General features: G+C 40.0%; 3 protein-coding genes across 3 annotated transcripts; 1 reads left to right on the top strand and 2 right to left on the bottom strand.

The window, feature by feature from the left end:
* Positions 1–1,641: 1,641 nt before the first annotated feature.
* Positions 1,642–10,225, top strand: LOC136678550 (GTPase IMAP family member 8-like). The gene is made up of 4 exons (XM_066656595.1): positions 1,642–1,767; positions 2,914–4,263; positions 5,326–5,398; positions 7,704–10,225. The coding sequence occupies exons 2-4, from the start codon at positions 2,915–2,917 to the stop codon at positions 9,021–9,023; spliced, it is 2,742 nt and encodes a 913-aa protein (XP_066512692.1). The 5' UTR covers positions 1,642–1,767; position 2,914; the 3' UTR covers positions 9,024–10,225.
* A 195-nt stretch (positions 10,226–10,420) lies between these two features.
* LOC136678756 (uncharacterized) lies at positions 10,421–13,628 on the bottom strand. Its single transcript, XM_066656888.1, has 3 exons — positions 13,242–13,628; positions 12,196–12,561; positions 10,421–11,967 (listed from the first exon to the last, which is right to left on the bottom strand). The coding sequence occupies exons 1-3, from the start codon at positions 13,504–13,506 to the stop codon at positions 11,099–11,101; spliced, it is 1,500 nt and encodes a 499-aa protein (XP_066512985.1). The 5' UTR covers positions 13,507–13,628; the 3' UTR covers positions 10,421–11,098.
* Positions 13,629–14,708: 1,080 nt separating this feature from the next.
* On the bottom strand, positions 14,709–19,268 carry LOC136678751 (zinc finger protein ZFP2-like). Its single transcript, XM_066656880.1, has 3 exons — positions 18,863–19,268; positions 17,713–18,447; positions 14,709–17,085 (listed from the first exon to the last, which is right to left on the bottom strand). Exons 1-3 carry the CDS (start codon positions 19,116–19,118, stop codon positions 15,941–15,943), a joined length of 2,136 nt encoding a protein of 711 aa, XP_066512977.1. The 5' UTR covers positions 19,119–19,268; the 3' UTR covers positions 14,709–15,940.
* Between the last annotated feature and the right edge of the window lie 42 nt (positions 19,269–19,310).

Here is a 19,310-nt window from a genome sequence, read left to right on the forward strand (position 1 = left end):
TTTCCCGCGAGAAACAGGAGGGGAAAAAAACACCTCGCGCGAAGAGAGAAGTACAGTCGCGAGTGTTTAAACCACCTCGCGCAATGGAAATAAATTACTGGAGAAAATGATTCTTTTATCCGCGCGCTCAACTAAGTTTACTTGGCTCCTCAGCGAGCGCCATAAACGACACACCCATGATTTACCCACTGTTTACATCGGGTGCATATCATAGCGACAAAATCTATGATACGCGTGTGGAAATGATACCATTTCTAAGTTAAAATGAAAGATGATTTAACTTTCCAGACGCTTAAAAGATTCATTTTTGGGAGTCGACTCCTCATCCGAAGATCCACCCGCTCTCGTGTGCAGAGACGTTGGAGTCGATTAGACCACTGTTAGACCAACGTTTTCTCACAAACACTTCTTCCCCATAGCAACAGACACTGTATTGTGCCTTGTGTAGCTACGTTTTTTTCCGAGTATGTTTCCTCGGAGCAACCGAACATCAAAAGTGCCTCTACTCGACCAAAGCACAGCTCCAGAAAACACTAATGTCCTGCTTAATTTCTTTGTGAGTTTCTTTGTCAGCTGATTTTAAATCAGAAAGCGGATAATTGGTACTGTCTCCTGTTTTCCATTTTCCCCGTTTAAAATCAAAGCTGAACTGAGAAGGCTTCTCGGAGGCGGGCAATAACAAAACAGAAGTCAATAACATTCGCTGACAGAAACGGCCCTCAACCCGCCGTATATTATCAATAACACTCCCTGCTTGATTCCCGCGCGGAGAGGAGCCAAGTAGATAAACTTAGTGGAGGTAGTAACAAGTATAATTTCCTCACGCGGGAGAGTTATTATCATTGCGCTAAGTTTTAAGCACTTATCCTTGCGCGAGGGTTTTTTTTATTGTTCCTCGCACGAAATGGTTTTACGCGATCACGATTATAATTTGCTCGTTCAAAATATCCGCTCGCGCGCAAAATTGTGGCATAATAATAATAACGCCATAACACAGCGGAAGAAGAGCACGAACGTAAAGCCAAGGGGATCCGACGCCCTCTGGTGGATTTTCTTAACGAAAAAATAACTAAAAACATTCACAGAAATGATAAAATATAAAATTCAGAAGATGGCATACGTTTGTTCCAAGCCGACACTTCACTTCAACATAGCTTTTTTGTTTCCTTTATTGGAAATTTGTATGGTGATAAAAGTGATTTCAATGTCTACAACACAATTAGAGCATTTTATTAACATTCCTCAACCACCAATGGACCTTAACATTCGTGGTAAAATTAATGTACCTTTCCGCCATTAAATCATTGTTAATATAAATGTAGTGCTAATATTTATTTGTTTTTTAAACAAACGTCTCAAACAAAAGGCATCGTATTCTTGGTTATTTCAATTCATCATTCTCTGTGAGGAGCTATGAGATCACTTTGAGATCCTGTCACCGTTAATGTGGATAATTCTGGATTTAGAGGGGATTATACATCAAACAACTCTATGTCCAGGGACGGGAGTATTCTGTAAATACTTGTCGATTAGTTTTCCAAGTTCTGTCAGGTCTAAACGGTTGAGGAGGCCGTGTTACTTGCTTTGTGCTTTGGGTCTTAGGCGGTGGGCTGGCTTTTTTTTTTGGAAGAGCGCCTAACAGTCAAAGTTTCGTTTTCCTGGGAAGACCCAGAGCTGAAATCAACACGTCACCTCAAGCGTTTATTCTGCACATCAGCACCGTTATAACGTTTGCTAGGAGAATTTGGGTTTAAAGCAATTTTAAAGGTAAGGATATGTTTTAGACAACATAGAACCTTTACTAACCCACGACCCTCATAAAATATTAATGATAAAATATTAATGATAAATATTAATATTAATTAATTAATATTAATCTAACATGGAGCTGAGTAAAAAGTAGATTTAAACATTTTTTTAAAAATGTGATTTCATAACACTCATTTGGGAAAACTGAATGATATACACATTTATCATAGATACTCATATTTGGGCAAACATTGTGTGTTTTTATCTTTCGAGTGGTGCTTCACATCAGTAACAGTTCAGAGGGGTAAAGGTATTCAGTTTTAAACATTTTTAACGAAATTACTCCAGTGTAGATGCAAAAATATACGTTTCACACTTTCACTCAATGTATTTTGTATATGTACTCATAATTTAAAAGAGTATAAACAAAGAAATATTTAAAAATTGTAGGCTATTGCATTAAAAGGAATGAAGGAATAAAAGGCTGTATGCTTGTGGACGTGGGATCATTATGAAATGGAGCTTCTCTACAAATTGTTCTGTTTGTGAGATTTGTGCAAACAAAAAAATGACAAACACCATGATTTTTGATACACCAGACCAAAATAAGAATTCGTGAGAGGAAATAAACACTGAAGGACAGAGTCTGTACAAGAATATTATCTTTGGGTGTGCCCAGTGCACGTAAACACAGGGGCCCACACAATAGGGTATTAAAAAAATATTGTCACTGCCCAATGAAGAACGTTTCTCCATTTTTCTCGGTTTTTAGTTTACAACATTATTTAAACACAGCAGCTGTCCTTCACATTGTGTGAAAATTTCACAATGAATAGAGCAATAGAAATGGGTCTAAATTTACTTATAAAATACTTATTTTACTTACTTACAATAAAAATATTTTTACATTTATATGTCCACTGAAACACGACCCTGTACTGACACTTAAACACTTACAGACAATGAAAGAAGGAATGAATTAATATTTCCATTGAAATTTAAGATTTTTTCATTGTGCTGTAAAGTTGCTGTTTTGGAGATACATGTTTCTCAAAGGATGATATTCACAACAACAAATTGACTATTGTGTGTAATTTTAAAACTATAAGAGCACCTGTACAGCTGCTTTTCCAACTTAATTTCTCTGTTATTTTCTACTTCCAGTATGAACTCATCAAAGAATATTCGATCACGCTCTCACGTTGGCCCTCAACACAACATTGAAATGGCGCTGAGCTCATGCAGCCTAGCAGACCCTCCCCAGTCTTTATTGGCAACACAACTGAGGCTGGTTTTGGTGGGCAGAACAGGGGCAGGGAAAAGTGCCACCGGAAACACTATCTTGGGTGCAGATCGTTTCCCTTCCCAAGTGAGCATGAGCTCAGTGACGAAGGAGTGCCAGAAGGAAAGTGGTATAGTCCGGGGGCAAGACGTTGCCATCATTGACACCCCCGGATGGTTTGACACCAATATAAAGCCAAAGGAATTAGAAGAGGAAGTGATAAGGTGTCTGGCCATGTGTTCACCTGGACCCCACGCAGTTCTGCTGATCATACCAATCGCTCGCTTCACAGAGGAGCAGCAGAGGACTGTGGATATGATAGAGCAGACTTTCCAGGAGAACATCACTGATCACACAATCATCATTTTCACTCATGCAGATGTTCTGGAAGGACAGCCTATAGAGGAATTCATATCAAAGCAGGATGAGAGAATCCAGGCTCTTGTTAAACGATTTGGAAACCGCTTCTTGGCCTTTAACAACAAAGACCAGAAGAATCAAGACCAGGTAACACAGCTTTTCAGGAAACTGGAGGAGTTGCTGAAAAGGAATGAGTACCTCCCCTTTACCAACCAGACATCTGAGAACGTGAATAAAATCCTTTCTGTGCTGGAACAGAAGAAAGAAGATGTGATAGCTGAAGCCATTAAGACAGCCAAAGAGGAAGTAAGAAAAACTGGAGAGATCCGCAGAGAGAGCATCACTAAAGCCTTAGAGCAGAAGCAGCAGGTAATAGAAAATCAAAGAATGTTCATCATAGACAAGATCGATCAGTTAGAAGATGCTTTAATTAAAGAACAAAAAAGGCCCCATTCAGATCCATGGAGGCTGAGGCACTGGCAAGAATCTCTTCAGAGAAAATATGACAGACTCTCAAAGCTGGAAGAGGAAAACAAGAAGAGAATAACAGAAACAAACGAGGAGCTAAAGAATCTGGATGTGTGGATCCAAGAAGAAGAGAAAAGAACAGAGGAAGAAAAGAGGGAAACGGCTACAAAGGATGGTGAAAGCAGATGGTATAAAGATCCTTTTTACTTCAAGATTTTGACGCACCTTGTTGTTTTTATGGGAGGAGCTGGGCTTACTCCTATTCTTTTGAGTTTGATGACACCTGCTGCACCTGTGGGACTGATGGCGCAGATAGCTGCATTGGTTGGGCCTGAGCTTGCTCCAGTCCTGACAGCTGCAGTGGGAAGGATTACACCTTTGGTTGTTAGTCAGTGCTCAATTCAGTAATGGCAGCAATTAGCCCCAACTTGGGGGACAGTTTGTGAGGCGGTTGGTGTGTTTTCCCCGTGCATGAGTTTCTTCCATTCCTCTCTATTCCCTCAGTCTAAAGAACACATTGTGGTAGGTTGATTGACCTTGATAGATTATCCATAGGCGTAAATGGCGCTCCATTCATGGTGTGTTCCTGCCTTGCACCCAGTGATTCCAGGTGGGCTCTAGACACACCTTCACCCTGAACTGGACAGTGAATAATAAAGTAAAATTATTGTTTTAAATCCTAACAAAAGCACTTAAATACATTTTTTGTGTGTGTAGAGAACGCCTGATATACTGAAGTATTAGGTCAAAGATACTGGTATTATAAGACAGACTGTAAAATGAAACATTACTTTGGAACTGATCTGGTGGTTAATTTTAGTTTTGCAGGACATAAGAAACGTTAAGATTCAACTCATTATTTTGATTTTAAAGCGTATATTACTATGACACAATGTATTGCTTGCATGTATAGACATTTAATATATGGTGAAAATGTGGTTGTATATTGTTTTACTTAAACAAATAAACACAAATTTAACCCATGTATTTATTTTTAATACGTTTTTGTGATTAAAAAGAAACATGACAAATGGTATTATCCACATATATTTGGACAAATGTTTTTTTTTCTTTATTTTATATGCAATAGAAAAAACTGGCCCATTTAAATTGTGTAAAATAAACACTTTGTTGATTATCGAACCTCAGTAGGAAACTTAAAAAGAGATTTTCTGCATATTACACATATCAAGGTTTTTTTTTCTTATTCCAGTCCCTTCACATTTTTTTATAATGCAAATGAGGTTCCCTTGTAATGTAGTTGAAGTCTAAATAAATTATATAAATTATAACTATCATTGATATCGATCGACATTGAATGCATTCAAACGCAAAGTAATAATAGTGTGACTGCCTGGTTCGCATGCGCACATGAGAATAAACCCTTGTACTGTGGTAATTACGATGCCATAAGAAATACTGGAGCGTTTCAAGATTCAGAAATTTGTATGGGTTTTGTCAAGTAGGCAAGCAACATCACATGAACAAAGCGACTCAAAGAGCCGACTCTTTGTGAACGACACAGCATTCCGTTTCTCAGTATTTTACCTGCGACGTGCACACGGTGACAAGGAAGTGCAGTTACAGACGTCCGTTGGGTTTTAAAACTCTATTCATCTTTAGAAAGGAAGGTAAGACATTATACTTTTAGGCTGTTTATGTTGCATATTACTTGCCAATTACATGTTTTAAACATACAACGCTATTTAAATGAAAGAATAGGCTGCAAATTCACCAATGCTATATCAATACAATTAGAATTCAATTAAAACTGTGAGTATAAACATTCAACAGTCATCAACACTCTCAGTGTTACTTTAACAAAAGAGTGTTGATTTAACACGGGTGAATTTGCTGTCCAATGCACTATAGGAATTTATGAAATTACAAAATTTATAAGCAATTGCTGTTAATTCAATTGCCAACACTTTACAGCACTCACCTACATGGTACAAATATATCTACAGATGATGCTGACAGTCGCTTTGAAATTCATTGGCCACACAGCAAAATCTGCAGATTTATATTCTGCTTCTCCACCTACAGTCAAGAGATTCATGAATAGGGGGCTGTACCTTCTATTATGAGAATCTTGGGTAAAATGATCTTAACGTAGGCCTTTTAATTTATTTAACTGCTGAAATTAACACATAAAAGTACATTTTTAAATCTTGCTTAAATTAAATCTCTTCAAAATGAGGGTTTATTTCTGAATATATATTAATCTATTTATCCTAGTGGAATTGAAAAAATGCTGTGAAATATTTAGTCCTGGTTATCAATGACATTTTTGTCCCTATATGAATATGTTAGAATATTTATTTACTTTGTCATGAGCTTATGTTGTGCATACTACATTTGTTCCACCACAGTAAAATGAAACTTGGCCAAAGTATTCCACCAGTAAAACACCGTGGTTTTTACTTACATTGTTAATACTGCACAAACATGTTTGATCGGATTCTTTTTATTGTTCAGTAATGTTGCCTAAACACTGAGCAAACTGAACCAGGGTTTTAAACAAAGATCAAATATAATGTGATACATTATTTTGCGATTAACGTAGCACAATTCTACCTAAATAGGGTGACACGATGGCGCCGCAGGTAGTGTTTCTGGCACACATTTCCAGGGACCTGGGGTTGGGGGTTCCAGCCCGCTCCATGTGACAGTCTGTGAGGAGTTTGTTGTGTTCTCCACATGGGTTTCCTCTGGGTGCTCCGGTTTCCTCCCACAATCCAAAAACACATGTTGTTAGGTGGATTGGCGACTCAGAAGTGTCTGAGTGTGTGAGTGAATATGTGAGTGTGTGTCACCCTGTGAAGGACTGCCGCCCCCTCCAGGGTGTGTTCCTGCCTTGCATCCAGTGATTCCAAGTTGGCTCCAGACCCAACACGACCCTGAACTGGATAAGGGTTACAGATAATGAATGAATTAATTAATTCTACCAAAATAGTTCCCCTTAACTAGTGCTTTGCTTAATGTTTGTAGAGCAACCTATAACATGATGCCACAACCCATTCGGATAGAAATGTTTCATCACAGGATGAACATAATCTGTCAGAAATACAGTATTTGGAGAAATGGACAAGCAGCAAAATGTAGAGAGCAAACTCAAAGGCCTGTGCTTTTATCTTGGCGTATGCTACATATTCAGTCTCATCGTTAATACATTAAATACATTAACATTATCAGTTGTGGGAGGCACAGTGGTGCAGCAGGTAGTGTTGCAGTCACACAGCTCCAGGGACCTGGAGGATGTGGGTTCATGTCCTGCTCCGGGTGACTGTCTGTAAGGAGTTTGGTGTGTTTTCCCTATGTTCACATGGGTTTCCTCCGGGTGCTCCAGTTTCCTCCCTCGGTCCAAAAACAAGTTGGTAGGCAGATTGGTGACTCAAATTGTCTGTAGATGTGAGTGTGTGTGTGTGTTGCCTCATGTGTGTGACCCTGAACTGGATAAGTGCTTACGGATAATGAATGAATGATCAGTTGTTAAATCAAATGCATTCCAAGTTTTGATTATCCAGGATTTTCTTTGTTGAGGCTAAAAGCACTGGAGCACTTAAAAGCTCTTTGAATTTTATCAAGTGATGAGGCCATATCCAAGTGCAACTTGGTTTTATCATTATCAGATATCACAGGATTCAAGAACTGATTGAAGACAATAATTTATTTTATTTTTAGAATAATTTATATTATTTATTAAAAGTTGATCCACCTGATCTAACCAATGATTATTTTTACTTCAGGGAAAGATCCAGTGCACATTCAGAAGCATCTGAATGTGATTATTCTCCGATCTATCTTCTGGAGTTTCTACTGAACTGATCCACCATCCTCACAGGTTGGCCCTTCACACTCCACTTCTAAAATGAGCTCATGCAGCCCAGCAGGCTCTGCCCAGTCCTTTAATCCAGCTCAACTGAGGCTGGTTTTGTTGGGCAGAACAGGGGCAGGGAAAAGTGCCACCGGAAACACTATCTTGGGTGCAGATCGTTTCCTTTCCAAAGTGAGCATGAGTTCAGTGACGAAGGAGTGCCAGAAGGAAAGTGGTATAGTCCGGGGGCAAGACGTTGCCATCATTGACACCCCCGGATGGTTTGACACCAATATAAAGCCAAAGGAATTAGAAGAGGAAGTGATAAGGTGTCTGGCCATGTGTTCACCTGGACCCCACGCATTTCTGCTGATCATACCAATCGCTCGCTTCACAGAGGAGCAGCAGAGGACTGTGGATATGATAGAGCAGACTTTCCAGAAGAACATCACTGATCACACAATCATCATTTTCACTCATGCAGATGTTCTGGAAGGACAGCCTATAGAGGAATTCATATCAGAGCAGGATGAGAGAATCCAGGCTCTTGTTGAACGATTTGGAAACCGCTTCTTGGCCTTTAACAACAAAGACCAGAAGAATCAAGACCAGGTAACACAGCTTTTCAGGAAACTGGAGGAGTTGCTGAAAAAGAATGAGTACCGCCCCTTTACCAATCAGATATCTGAGAACGTGAAGAAAATCATTTCTGTGCTGGAACAGAAGAAAGAAGCTGTGATAGCTGAAGCCATTAAGACAGCCAAAGAGGAAGTAAGAAAGACTGGAGAGATCCGCAGAGAGAGCATCACTAAAGCCTTAGAGCAGAAGCAGCAGGAAATAGAACAACAAAGAATGTTCATCATAGACCACATCTATCAGTTAGAAGATGCTTTAATTATAGAACAAGAATGCCCCCGTCCAGATCCATGGAGGCTGAAGCACTGGCAAGAATCTCTTCAGAGAGAATATGACAGACTCTTAAAGCTGGAAGAGGAAAACAAGAAGAGAATAACAGAAACAAACGAGGAGCTAAAGAATCTGGATGTGTGGATCCATGAAGAAGAGAAAAGAACAGAGGAAGAAGAGAGGGAAAGGGCTACAAAGGATGGTGCAAGCAGATGGTATAAAGATCCTTTTTACTTCAAGATTTTGACGCACCTTGTTGTTTTTATGGGAGGAGCTGGGCTTGGGTTTGCTCCTATGCTTTTGGGTTTGATGACTCCTGCTGCACCTGTGGGGCTGATGGCGCAGATAGCTGCATTGGTTGGGCCTGAGCTTGTACCCATCCTGACAGCTGCAGTGGGAAGGGCAGCTCCTTTGCTAGCTAGCCAGTGCTCCATTCAGTAACCTATACACAAGTCAGATCTCTGATCAGCATCACATATTTGAAATTTTTGAAATCTATTAGTAAATCTATGCAAAATGAATTGCATTCTAAACACTGACAACATCATCAACCCTTCCATTCATTTATCAAGGTGGTAATGCCTATGAACCTTCATCCTACCAGCATGGAGCATTGAGTGATGGTGAAAAATGGCTAATGACTAAAATAGTGTAGAAATGTGGGTTAAATAAATAAATAAACAATTAAAAAAACCTGTTACTTAAAACTGTGGTTTTCATAAAGGACGTCTTGTTATTCTCATAGAGCAGTGCTGTGGGTGGAGATTCTGCAGGTTCTTTCCAGATGTTTTTCATAATTGTTTTCAACTTTTGATAAAATGACTTAAAAAAATAGATAGAATTTATAAAATGCTGGAGAAACCTTATATATAAATATATATATAATCTCATATATAAAATCTGTAATCGGTGGTATTTGTTCCTGCAGGTGTATAATAAGGAATGTAAATAGATCGCAATTTTGATTAATAATACTTAATACTAATAACAGTAGTATTTTATACAAACTTTATTGTATTTACAGCTTGCATTCCTGGAATTTTAATGTAATACCAATTAATCACTTATCCAGTTCAGGGTCGCGGTGGGTCCGGAGCCTACCTGGAATCATTGGGCATAAGGCGAGAATACACCTTGGAGAGGGCGCCAGTCCTTCACAGGGCAACACAGACACACACAGATTCACTCACACCTACGGACACATTTGAGTCGCCAATCCACCTACCAACGTGTGTTTTTAGACTGTGGGAGGAAACCGGAGCACCCGGAGGAAACCCACGCGGACACAGGGAGAACACACCACACTCCTCAGAGACAGTCACCCGGAGGAAACCCACGCAGACACAGGGAGAACACACCACACTCCTCACAGACAGTCACCCGGAGGAAACCCACGCAGACACAGGGAGAACACACCACACTCCTCACGGTCACCCGGAGCGGGAATCGAACCCACAACCTCCAGGCCCCTGGAGCTGTGTGACTGCGACACTACCTGCTGCACCAATTTTATTCATTACTTAATGCAAAATATTATGCACATTATAAATAAGGTGTTATAAATACCTAATCAAAATATGATGTACTAGTCAAATAATGAGATTCATGTGTCTAAAGAAATGATCTGTTTTTGTTCAAAGATTATACGCTTTTTGTACAGACCAATAAAGAGATTTTTGATCTGTGTGTTTGATTTTATTATCTATTTATAGTTAGCTCTTTATTTTGTACCATTATCACAAACTGTGACTGTCATAGCAACACCATAAGTCTCCAAAGATTTGAACATTTCAGGAAACAAACACTCTAACACTCTAATATACATCAATGTAGCATGATTTTATTCTGCTGTTTTCAAACAGTGTAAAAAGAAATGATTTGTATTGACAGCAACAATAAGCCAGTAGCTGCCTCAAATAACTTTTCAGATTGAAATGTCAGACATTAGCCAAATAAAATAATATTTCCCAATCCTATTTCTTGAAGCATTACCACAGTCAGGAACAGACAGCATGCTAAGACAGTTAAGTGCCTTTCTTACAGAGTGTGTGCTCTGAGCAAAGTAATGTATTCCTTTTGTAACACATCCTACATGTTTAAATTTCCTTGTTTCTCTAAGTTCAATTTACAACAGTCTGGTGGATTTATGAAACACATTCCTTTATTATTTTATTTGACCATTTTCGAAGCTGTATTTATCCCTTAAGGGCCTTGTTCAGAAAACACTCCTTATAACTTCAGTATGAAGTGGCTGGGCTAAACTGCTGTGGGATGGATGTGAGTAAATATGTTGGTTTTCATTTCATCACAGAATCAGTGCATTTAAAACATGCAGATTTCCGATGCTGGGCTGCATGGACTGAGAAATGTGTGGGTGTGTTTTTTAAAACGTAACCATGGCTGTGTTTTACTTCAAACTGAAATGTCAAAAAAATCAATATTCAATTCAAATTATAATTACAGCTCTTGGGAATTACATTTTCAATAATAAAAAAAAAACAATTAACAACTAGGAATCATGGGGTTGGACCATTTTGACCATGCAGGTTCATGTGTCTTTTGAAAGGGTAATGCCAAGCAAATGTTTTCCCACACAGTGAGCAGCAGAAGGGCTTTTCTCCGGTGTGGACCCGCTGGTGGGCAGTCAGGTTGGAGCCATGGGCAAAGCTTTTCCCACACTGCTGACAGGTAAAAGGTTTACTGCCGCTGTGAGCTCTCTCATGGGTGATAAGGTTCCCCCTGAGGGCAAAGCGCTTTCCACACACCGTACAGCCAAAGGGCTTCTCACCCGTGTGGATTCGCTGATGTCTCTTTAAATCAGAAGCATTGTAGAAGCTTTTAGGGCAAAAAGCACAAGGCAGCGGCTGGTGTCTGTTTGCTTTCGGCAGGTTTTTCACCTTAGTAAGCATCGTGGACCAACCGGCCGAGCTCTGTTTGAAGGGTTTGGCTTGAATTCGGTCTTGGATCTTTCTTGCTTTTGTCTGTTTTGCACAAGGATCAACTGTCTGCTTAACACTGCAGGAAGGTAAAAATTCACTTGTCCCACCGATGTGAAATAGCTGGGAGTCTGTGTGGGAAGAATATAAAAACTGCTTAGAGGAACAGCCTTGCTTCTCAAAGTTCACTGCCGCCAAAAATGGCCATGGCAAAGTGTTGTTGTCTGTCACTTCGCATGGTGCCAGTTCGTTTGCCCGCGCTGTTATAGGCTCCTCCTCTGGCTCCATCTTAAAGTCCACCCTACAGGAGCTCCATTCCCCATTCCTCTGCTCACTGAACAGTGTGTCGTATTTACATTGAGGCGCCTCTTCAGAGCGATGGGATTGAGCTGAATAATTAGTCTGGGACTGGATGTCTTCTGTACTGCCAAACAGATTGTTGCTGTCTCCTAAAAATACAAAACATGAGATTGTGAGATCTGCAGGATACAACAGAGCAATATACTATGATGCACACATTAGAAAATCAGAGCCTATCAAAGGAGCTTCAAAATCTTTTAATGTAAATTTGACATTTTCATAAAAATCACTCTTTAATGAAATGTGATTCAATTATGATTCTGTAAGATTCATATATATTTAATCCAGGATAATCCTGAACAGCATATATTTCTTACCCATCATTTGGCCTTGTGTGTTTGTACATAGCTTCTGCTCAGTCTGGCAGTCCTCGAAGGTGCTCTCAGTAACAGACACAGAGTGGTGCTCTGACTCCACCTTTATAGCCGCACTGCGGAGTCCAGTATCTGCTTTGTCTTCAGTGCTCTGTGAGTCAGTTATAATCTTAGGGTCTCTAAATGCAACACCTTTCTCACTGAGTGAAAACATACTCTGGGTTTGTTCTTTGACAGAACTCAGAACAGAGTTCAGATTTCCTTGCTGTGCATCCTCTTGTAGGTTCATCAGTCCTGTAGAATCCGCCTTTTTCTCTTCCTCTTGTTCTTCGTGATCAGCCTCTTGGATGGGGTCATCAGCTTTTGATTCTAAGCAAGGAACAGCAGAAATCAATGAATCAAACGTTCAAATAAAACAATACACAATGTACTGCAATGTTAATATAAAACATGTTCTAATTGTTTACATTTAAGGGGCCAGTGGCCCTAAGAATTCGGATAAAAAAAATATATATATATATGGAATTAAATGATGTGCTTGTTTTGAGTATGCAGTAGATCTATTAAGCAGTCATTATGCTGACACCTAGTGGCCTGGGTGTGTCAGAGGTTGCGTACTAAGCCTATTTGTACATGGCCACTCTCATGGTCCAGTGGGGGACCCACACTATGAAGCATAAACTGGTTCATTCACAGACTACAAAGGAATGTCATTTTTATATTTGTATTTTTTATATGAAAATAATACCTACTTTTAATCACTAATAATCAGTTCAATGAATATTGTTGGCTTGTTTTCTACCAGACAACTTTTTTGATAGATGGTAAAGTGTAGTGGGTAACACTGCTTCCCCTCACACAGCAGATGAGGGTTTGATTCCTAGCTCTGGGAGGAACACCACACACATCCATGAGACCTTTGGCTAGGTTCCTAACACTAAATTCGCTAAAAAAAACTGTAATGTGATTAAAATCGTGGAGCTGTAAGTTTAATATTCAGATTAATGGACACAGAACCCTGGTGCTGTCATGTGGCTGGTGAGAGGTACCTCTGTCATCCTCTGATAAATGAAGATGGTGGGTCTGACGGGGAGCTGGAGGAACCGAGCAGTACGAGTTGTTTCTGAGGGTTTTCCTCAGCTCCTGTAGTTTCCTGCGGAGAGACTCTATCTCGGAGTGTCCTCGGCGGATTTCTGTGCGCATCTCCACACACTCCGAGTCCACGAGTTTACAGACCTCACACACAGCGGCTCTGACCAGGCTCTCCATCACACCCCACACCTGCGCCTCCAGAGCCGCGCGCGCCGTCGGCATCTTTCACCTCTGTTCTGTTTCAGTCCAACAAAACCAAGGCTTTAGACCAGATGTTTTCCTTTTTCTGGCTTTGTTTACAGCTGATAAAACATCAGCATCAAGCGATTTCCTTCCGTGTTGCTTTGTCTGGAGTCACGTGAACACACGAAATTTACCGTAATACACGCTAATGTACAAGGTGTGCAACAAGATATGTTCAAACGTTTAAACAACGCATACAGTTCGTGAAATAAGCTAGTTCAGAGCGCAGACGTTCACCTGCATTATACTCAACTTGTATAAATCCCAATGAAAAATATAGAAATTAAATGGAGCATTCTAAATTCTCCATGCTCAAGGTCAAGAGTCATCTAGAGGGGTATGGATGATCCATACCTTTGGAACAGTTCGCTTTGCTTTTAAAATGTCCCACCTGATCATATGTAAACAAGAACCAGAGCCTGTTTATTGTGAGCCCAAAATACCACTGAAACAAAAATATACTGCTAACCACTAGAGGGCGCCCTTTGCGAGTGAAACCACAAAGAGGAGACTGGAAAAACGGTTAAACGGTCACAACAAGAGAGGCCACAGTCAATACTGAAGACTAAAAGTTAATGTATCTAGATATCTATGCTGGAACCTGTCATTTTGTAAATAGAATAGTAGACTAGTTACAGTAAAATGTCAAGAAAACCTACAAGAGTATTTCCATTTTTGTACAGTAGGTTTTAAAGGAATGTTTTGGGTAGCTACATTATCCTAGCAGCATAAATAAATGCCAGCTGCCCTAAAGCAAGGGTTTGCCCGGGAAAGTCCAGTATGTACAACTATATACAGCTCATGGGTGAAATGTAGTTTCAAGGTTTTTCTTAACGTTTTATATAGAAAATGCAGACCATTTCTCAACACAGAGAGGGTCCATATTTAGGACTTTTGGCCTACAACAGAAATGTAGCCAGTGTAATTACTGCCTAAAAAAATAGGCAAGTAGTGAACTTACATATCTGAAAATTATTTATTTATTTGTGGAAAGTCTATGAATTGTTTAATATCATTACCTTTAATTTTTCATTTTTTAATTACCAAAATAATGAATAATAGCCCTAGTTATGTCCAGAAATGTAAAGTTTTAACCACCTGAAAAAATTGAATGAGCAACTGACACAAAGTGAATTAAAAAACACATTCTATTTATGTACTTATAGTGTCACCCACAATTTACAATTTTTTATTATCTGGAATCTCTAGCGACAAAATTTCACAATCTGCTACAATGAATAATTTGGTGGTTCATAAAATCTTTCTCTCTTTCAAGTGACAAACAGTTACAGTAACCAAAAGACATCATTCTGGAACTGTGTAGTTATGATATCTACCTGTACACATACTGCTAATCTACATATCATAGAATACAATCCTCAGACAAATAGGCTCTATGTATTTGTCTATTAAGAACTGACAACACATTTTCTGAAATGTTATCTCACTTTTTCTTGCAGCTCACCCTCAGGATGAAAATAATTAAATGCATAATTATATGTATTTAATACTGTGCTATTACAAAAATTAATTAATAGAAAAAGAACAATTATATCAAAGTACAGAAATGTGTGCAACAGTTTCATTTTTGTTTATTAACAATGACACAATATCACTTTTTAGATACAGATTTAGACTACTCAAACACTGCTACCTCACACAATATGAATGTGCACTATTTTAGGAGAGGTTTGTTACCAGACTGGATTAAATCTGGATTTTTCTCCCTGATATATGAAAATAAAATTCAAGATTGGCTACAAGTCCAATACTCATATCCTGGTATTGTATCTCTAATGGCATCTCTAGTGGAAATAGTTCAATTTAAAAGAAAACACCAGGATCAGTGTCAAGGAACATGCTAGATGACGGCATGTCTTGTGGGTGTCCAGATGTGTTACCCACTATCCTTCAACAGTAACAATATTTTTAAAATAATCACAAGAGCAGCAAGTGGGAAGACCCTGAAAGTGTTTGTAATTAAATGTACTTTGAATGTGCATAATGTGTGCTAAAGAGAAGCCTTGGAACCTGAGGGCTAGCAAATTTCTCCTACATCTGTTGCTGCCTTAACTTTAACTCCATATTAATACTCCTGATTTCAGAAGATATGTTGGCTGAGCTGGTGTCCACAAACTCTAGCCCACAGTACTGCATTCAGTATGCATGGAGAATCCGAGGCTGGGACTAGGCCCTGTAAGACTAATATCATGCTAGCTGCAATTTGCTTATCACGTTCAGGGTTGGATTGCAAGTACAATGTGAGAAACTGACACTTTCAATAAACTAATATGGTAAAGATTAATGAGTTACAAGGGCTACTCCTGTAACAGAGATTACTAAAAGCCAGTTTCTGGCAGTGTTCAGCCTAAACTAAACCTAATGTCAGAGATCATCAGCAGGTGTGTTTGTGTTATCTTGAGTAGTCTGTGGTTTCGCTCTGGTTGCAGCAGTGTCTGTAACGTCCGGCTCGTGTGGGGAAGCTCATTCCGCAGGCTGAGCAGTGGAAGGCCCGCTCACGGGTGTGTGTCCTCATGTGGCCCTTCAAGCTGCTCTTCTGTGTAAAGCTCCGCCCACATGTTCCACAGCTGTAGGGCTTCTCCCCGGTGTGTATTCGCTGGTGGCGTTCGAGATGGCTCAAGCGGTCAAACATCTTCCCGCAAAGGACACAGAGGAAGCGCCTTTCTCGCCTTTTTGGCACCCCCTTTAAAACCCTGGGTCTCTGGGATAATGCATTTGTGGGTGACATTAAAGCCTCTGTAGTCCTATGAGAAACTGCTGTAGAAATATGGTCTATGGGTGAAGCATTGCATCCCTCTGAATGCACTGAGTAAGATATCTCATGAATCTCTTCTTCATCCATGAGGGATATTTCGTCTTCTTCCTCCTTCACATGTATGTGGTTAGTGTCGAAATCCTTGGTGATTTCTTGGTTGACTGTAGCAGATCCCCACGAATGTACGATGGTTGAGGTAGCTTCTAACTGATATTTGCTTTGATGCAAGCTGTATTCTGACCTATTGGAGCAATCAGCTTCCACAAAGTCATTTCCAGTGCTGGCTGTATTTAAGGAAATCAGTGCCTGTGAATCTTCCTCATCCATTAAGTTCTTAGATCTAGATTTGTGACATTCAGACTCTTCTGGTGTACAATCGGTCTGATCTAGTGTCGGATTTTTATCCTCCTCCTTCTTCTCAGCCTTCATGCCATCCTCCTCCAGTGCACAAACAATTGCTTCATCATGGCCCTGCAACTCACAGAAGTCTTCAAGCCTCTTGCTTCTGCCCACTGGGCTGCTGCTCGGATGGGTTACTGTTGTCTGATGATCTACATGTGGTTGCTCTAACTTCTCTTCCTCTTTGTTTACGAAGTGTGGTTCTCCTTCCTGGCCTAGAGATGATGTGTTTAAATTCTGCTCCTCAGTGTTTGTATCCTGATCGTTTATATAGGTGTGTGGTGCAATCTGCTCTTCACAATGAACCGTGATGTTCCATTCATTAGTAAAGTGGCTATCGTCGTTCAACAATCCAGGCGCTGCATCTGTGCCTTCTGTGAATCCTAAAAAAAAAAAGAAAAAAAAATATAAAAAGTAATGGTAATGTTTACAGCAGCCTGAGTTTTTTAATGACAGTGGAGATAATGGGAGACACAAACATCAAAGAACTAATGTCATTTATATTAAATCATTGTATATATTAGGGGTGGACGATATGGCCCTAAAATAATATCACGATATTTTGGCAATAACGATAATCTTGGCAATATGACAAAAGACTGAAAAATATTTTTTTGAATTTCAAGAACACACTATTGCAACAAAATTAATGTTATGTTAGTTGTATTAAGTTAAATATATTCTTACAGAATAGCATGATGTATTGTACATCTGATATTTTGTAACCAAACCACCTCTAAGTGATTGAAGTCACTCCCATTTATTTTGGAGCAAATTTCTCCACCTCAGAGCCACTTTCAACCATACGTTTAATGTATGTCATATTATGGGTAACTGCATGACATAACTATGCAAATCATTCAGAATGTCATTTTTTAAGCATTTTAAAAATTGTGATATATCACAGCCCTCGTATACATTGATATTTACATAGTTGACACGTTAATGAAAAATACTAGACATTGGCACATCCCTTTTGTCATAAAATGCCGTATTCCAGAAGGCCTCACCTCGATGAGTCTTCAGGTGGCTTTTTAGGCTGCTCTTCTGTGTGAAACATCGTCCACACAACCTACAACTGAAAGGTTTCTCCCCGGTGTGTATGCGCTGATGCCTCTCCACATGGCTGAGCCGATCAAAGCTTTTACCACAGAACATGCAAGGAAAACGCCTCTTATCTATGTCTTGTCCGTTCATTGATCGTCCTCTGGGAGGAAGACCGAGAGCTGAGAAGTTACTCTGACCATCAGGTTGTGGATGTATGAGTGTGCTGTGAATATGTGAGTGGGCCTGCTGGAGCCCATTGCTAGGTTGGGCTCTCAGTAACTCATCTCCAGCTTCAAGCAGGCCTTCTGAGGGCTCACTGTGTCCAGTCACCACTTCTCCATTTGGGCACCTGGTCCCTAGTCTGTCACATAGTGCATTATAACTCTCCTCTATGGCAACAGCAGGATCTGACTGGTGCTGTGGTTGATCATGCGTGGAGCGGAAATACTCAGGCGAGTTCATTTCTGCATTTTCCTCTGTTGACCACACCTGCGTAAGTTGTTCGTTCTCAGTAGATGTGGAACTCAGGGCTAGTCCTGTCCTAGTACTTTGGCTGGTTTCCTGTAGCATCTGCTCCTCCTCATCATCCACTTGTTCAATCTTGACCGTCACTCCAGTGTTGACCATCTCTCCATGGTCTTTTAAACTCTCATTTCCAGACTCCACTTCGGTTTGTCTCTTGTCTTTGTCAATGAATTCTGTGGCAATGAGGAGACAAAAATGACAGTTATGGACAATCTCAAAGTAATTTATCCCCTGCCCTTATAGGTGTAAATGACAACAGTTTTACACACTGCAATCAACTGATTGAGGACACCAGCTCAACAAAAACACCTGCTAAAATAAAGGGTATTAACAGGGCGTTTGAATTCTTTCATTAGAATTACAGAATCTGCCCTTCTGAGAACAGCTTTGCATTAGATACAGGAACATTTCCCTGAGGATTTGATTGCATCCAATCACGAGCATTCAGGTACCAGTCAGGTCGTGTTGGAGGTCCATGACCCCATAGCCCAGTTTTAGAAATGTCAAATTCAGCGTATACAATAACACATGTACTACATAAGGTTAATGTTCGTGTATATTTGAGGATTATTGTTTAAGTAAAGTTACCTTCTATTTGTTTGGAGCGACCACTAACACATTCCCGGACGAGAGCACGACGAGTGGCCCGTAACTCGTTGGACACCAACTGCAAGTTCCTCTTCAGCGAATCGATTTCGTTTTCTCTTTCGCAGATTTCGAGCCTCAGCATGACCACGCCATCATCCACTACTTTACTGATCTCTGCCACCGCGGCTTTGGCGAGCACGTCCATGATGGAGGCGATCTGTTTCTGGAGAGTCACACTGTTGGGCATCTTATCCATCTGTTCACATTACCTCTTTCAAAACTCTTTCTCTTGAGTCTTTATAAATCTCTGCTAAAAATGTAGTTCAGCAGAAGCAGAGGAAAAAAATAGAAAGGGGGGTTATTGTAGCCTTCGCCAACGGGAACGCGTCCAATACTTAAAGTAGGGCTGAGAGTCGATTCTCTCCTTATAGGATCTTGGGAATAGAGA

Source organism: Hoplias malabaricus, chromosome Y (assembly GCF_029633855.1).
Source record: "Hoplias malabaricus isolate fHopMal1 chromosome Y, fHopMal1.hap1, whole genome shotgun sequence".
Classification (NCBI taxonomy): domain Eukaryota; kingdom Metazoa; phylum Chordata; class Actinopteri; order Characiformes; family Erythrinidae; genus Hoplias; species Hoplias malabaricus.